Source organism: Mus pahari, chromosome 5 (genome assembly GCF_900095145.1).
Source record: "Mus pahari chromosome 5, PAHARI_EIJ_v1.1, whole genome shotgun sequence".
Taxonomy (NCBI): domain Eukaryota; kingdom Metazoa; phylum Chordata; class Mammalia; order Rodentia; family Muridae; genus Mus; species Mus pahari.
In genome coordinates this window covers 162,879,619-162,883,163 of record NC_034594.1, presented here as the reverse complement: position 1 = coordinate 162,883,163, position 3,545 = coordinate 162,879,619, and the positions used below count along the sequence as shown (strand labels likewise).

Here is a 3,545-nt window from a genome sequence, read left to right as displayed (position 1 = left end):
GTGCTCTTAACCACTGAGCCATCTCACCAGCCGCCCCCCCCCCCAGCCTTTATCTTTCACGTTTTCACTTCAACCTCAAGTTCAGGATCCCTTCCTGGACATCCACTTTGCACACTGCAAACTAATGGGTGTGCACACTTTCCTGTGCTCGTCAGACACACGAATCTTAAAATTCTTTTCTGAATTATGACAAGTGTTTGGGAGGAACAGCTGCTGCAGCAGCCTAGTGGGGTGAGGACTGCGCTAGTGTTTGGTCAAGGTCCCAGGTGCCCTGGAAGAAACAGACTTGATACTGGAAGTGAAGCTAAAAGCTACTATTACCACAAGCAAGCAGCCTGGGTTGGTTTGGTTAGCAACATATTTTAAAGAGTACCACGATTACTTTGTTTTGTTTTGAGACAGTCTTATTACTATGTATTCCAGGCTGGCCTTGAACTTCCTCCAGCCTCCCAGCTGCTGGGACTACAGGCCTGTGCCACTGAGCTTGGGTATCATTTTGTCTTTTTTGGTGGCACTGAGGATTGAACCTAGGGCCTCATGCTTGCAAGGCAAGTGCTTCCCCACTCAGCTGCAGCCCCTACCACTGTGTGGTATGGTTTCCTAGTACATGCAAAAGCCATCTGAAGGTCCCCTGTCTTCCTTACTCTCTATGGCTGTGGTAAGAGACTCTGAACACAGCAACTTAGGGGAGAAAGAGTATTGTGGCTCACAGTTTCATAGCATAAGCCCATAACCATCATGGCTGGGATCATGACAACAGGAAGGCCCTGTAGCAGTAGCTGAGAGCACACAACTCAAAAGGCAGGGAGAGAGCTAACTGGGAATGAATATATATATATTCAATCTCAGGCCTAGAGGCTTGCACTAGTGATCCCAGAGCTGGAGATGTGGAGGCAGGAAGATCCCTGGGTATCACTGGCTAACCAGCTTACCTTAATGTTTTGAGTTCCAGAACAAGAGACCCTGTAAGGACAAGTAAGGACAGCAGAGGAACATGGAGGTGGATCTCTGATCTTCACGCTCATATACACCACACCACACCTTGCATGCACATATACACACATACACACCACATACATGCACACACATGCACATATACCACACTATGCACACACATGCATACACACGCATACACTCATACACACACCACACCACACACACACACACACACACACACACACACACACACAAGTAAAAACACCTTAAGTAGCTCCAAATGCCCTATAGAAGCCAGACAAGGAAAAGGTGCCTGGTTATTGTTCTGTTTTTTGTTTAGCTTTTGAAGATGGCAAATTTTCTCTTTATCCCATATTCACTTGGTTTTGGTAATGTGTCAGAGAGTTGATACTCAAAAGACACCCAGCAACTTCTTTGTACAGGATTCATCTGGGAAAGTTAGATACTAAGTTGCTGGAGACGGGGGAATGGATTTACTGGCCCCAGCAGCAATACTGTATGCTAGAAGGCATGTTCTCTGAATTCTTGGTGGTTTATTTGTTTGTTGTTTTGTTTTGTTTTTTTTTTTTTGAGACAAGGTTTCTCTGTGTAGCCCTGGCTGTTCTGAAACTCTGTAAACCAGGCTGGCCTCGAACTCACAGTGGTCCACCCACCTCTGCCTCCCAAGTGCTGGGATTAAAGGCACGAGCCACCGTGCCCATCACTGAATCTTAAAGGTCCCGCTCTTTTCCTTGACTCTGCTTGCCTCAGCTATCTCACCAATGGGCAACCTTCCATTGAGCGGTTCCCTATCAGCTTTAAAACCTACTTCTCAGGAAACTACTTTCACCATGTCGTGCTGGGGATTTACTGCAATGGTTACTACGGTTCACTGGGCATGAGCCGAAGGGCTGAGCTGATGGACAAGCCGCTGACCTTTCGGACTCTGAGTGATCTTGTCTTTGACTTTGAAGACTCCTATAAGAAATACCTGCACACGGTTAAGAAGGTCAAGATTGGGCTGTATGTCCCCCACGAGCCGCACAGCTTCCAGCCCATCGAGTGGAAGCAACTTGTCCTCAATGTCTCCAAGATGCTGAGGGCTGACATCAGGAAGGAGCTGGAGAAGTACGCCAGGGACATGCGGATGAAGGTGAGCTCGGGACAAGCACATGGTGTGTGGGAGCTTCCTTCTCATCTGTATTGGTTACTGTCACACAGGACGAAATCCCTGACCTGACAGGAGGGGAGGAGGGTGTTGATCACAGTTCAAGGGTGCTCTCCATCACTGGAAGAAACAGTGGTAGGAACCTGGAGCAACTGTGTCCACTTCTGGGCTCGGCTCACTTTCTGGTTTTTGTTGTTTGGCTTTAGCCTATGGGATGGCACTATGGCTTTAGCCTATGGGAACCACATTAGTGTGTGGTTCCCACCTTAGTTCACCCAGCCGAGAAACTTCCTCACAGATATGCTCACAGAGCTGTCTCCTCGAGAGATCTCCAGTCCCATCTGAGTCAGAATTTAACAGTCACGCGGTCTGTGGCTCTCTGACTGGACAGTTAGTCTCTGCGTGTGAGCTGGCCTGCCCTCTTTGCTGGTAGATTCTTGCACCATCAGTTTCAGCCAACTGTGGATCAAGGAAATAGGGAAAAACCTTGCAGCTCTACTGAAAATATAAAGATTTTTTTTTCTTATTATTCCCTAATAATATAGAGTTGAACAACTATCAAGCCTCAGGCATTACAGGTCATGTGAATTGTGACTCAGTCTACAGATCATGTGCAAACATAAGGGACTTGAATACCCATGGATTTGGGTGTCCCTTTGGGATCCTGGAACTGATTCCCACAAGGACCCTGAGGGGCAAATGTTACTTCACAAACCACAGCTGAAACCATCTTACATATTGCAAAGAAAGCAGCTGAGACAGTCATCCTCTCTTAGGATCTATTTCAGAGTCACACTGCATCTGTGTGGCCTAAATTGCAAGGCCTTTGGCATCTGGTGTCACAATAGACAGAAGGGACATTCACTGTGCAGAGCTTGGTAGATGGTCTCATTATCCACCCTTCCCTGTCAGCTCACCTCTGTGGTGACAGCACACCCACTTGTCCCTGTCCCTCCAGAGCCCGTGGAGACACTAAGAGAAAGTGACTACTCTGATTCAAGCTTGCTTATCTTCACTCTTCAGAACATGAGCTGGTGATCTGAAGCCTATACTGTGACTCAGTGTGGGAGGTGGGGCCAGCAGCAGCTGGTTTCTGGAGAACTATAGAGGAGACATTGCCTCCCGGGGTGAGAAACATGTCAGTTCTGGAGGCTGAGGGGCTGGAGTTGGCTCCCTTCCCTCCACAGAAAAGGGGTGACTGCTGCTCCATCTCACTCTCCAGGGAGTGACCCTTATCTTTTCCCAGTGCAGAATGAGTTGAACATGCATCTTGGACTGGCTGCAGTTGGGGTGTTATGCTGTGGGAAGGTGAGAGATGGGCGTGGCTAATTCCTCCTGTCTTCTTCAGATCTTGAAACCCGCAAGTGCCCATTCTCCAACCCAAGTGAGAAGCCGAGGAAAGTCCCTGTCTCCACGAAGGAGACAAGCAAGCCCTCCAAGG

At 48.2% G+C, this 3,545-nt stretch overlaps 1 protein-coding gene across 1 annotated transcript in view; it reads left to right on the top strand.

Annotated features, from left to right (window-relative positions):
- The window catches only part of Vash2 (vasohibin 2), a 31,482-nt gene that overhangs the window by 16,960 nt on the left and 10,977 nt on the right, over positions 1–3,545 (top strand). The window contains exons 6-7 of the mRNA XM_021198049.2: positions 1,708–2,089; positions 3,453–3,545. Coding sequence (XP_021053708.1) covers positions 1,708–2,089; positions 3,453–3,545 — 475 coding nt within the window. The remainder of the gene's footprint in view (positions 1–1,707; positions 2,090–3,452) is intronic.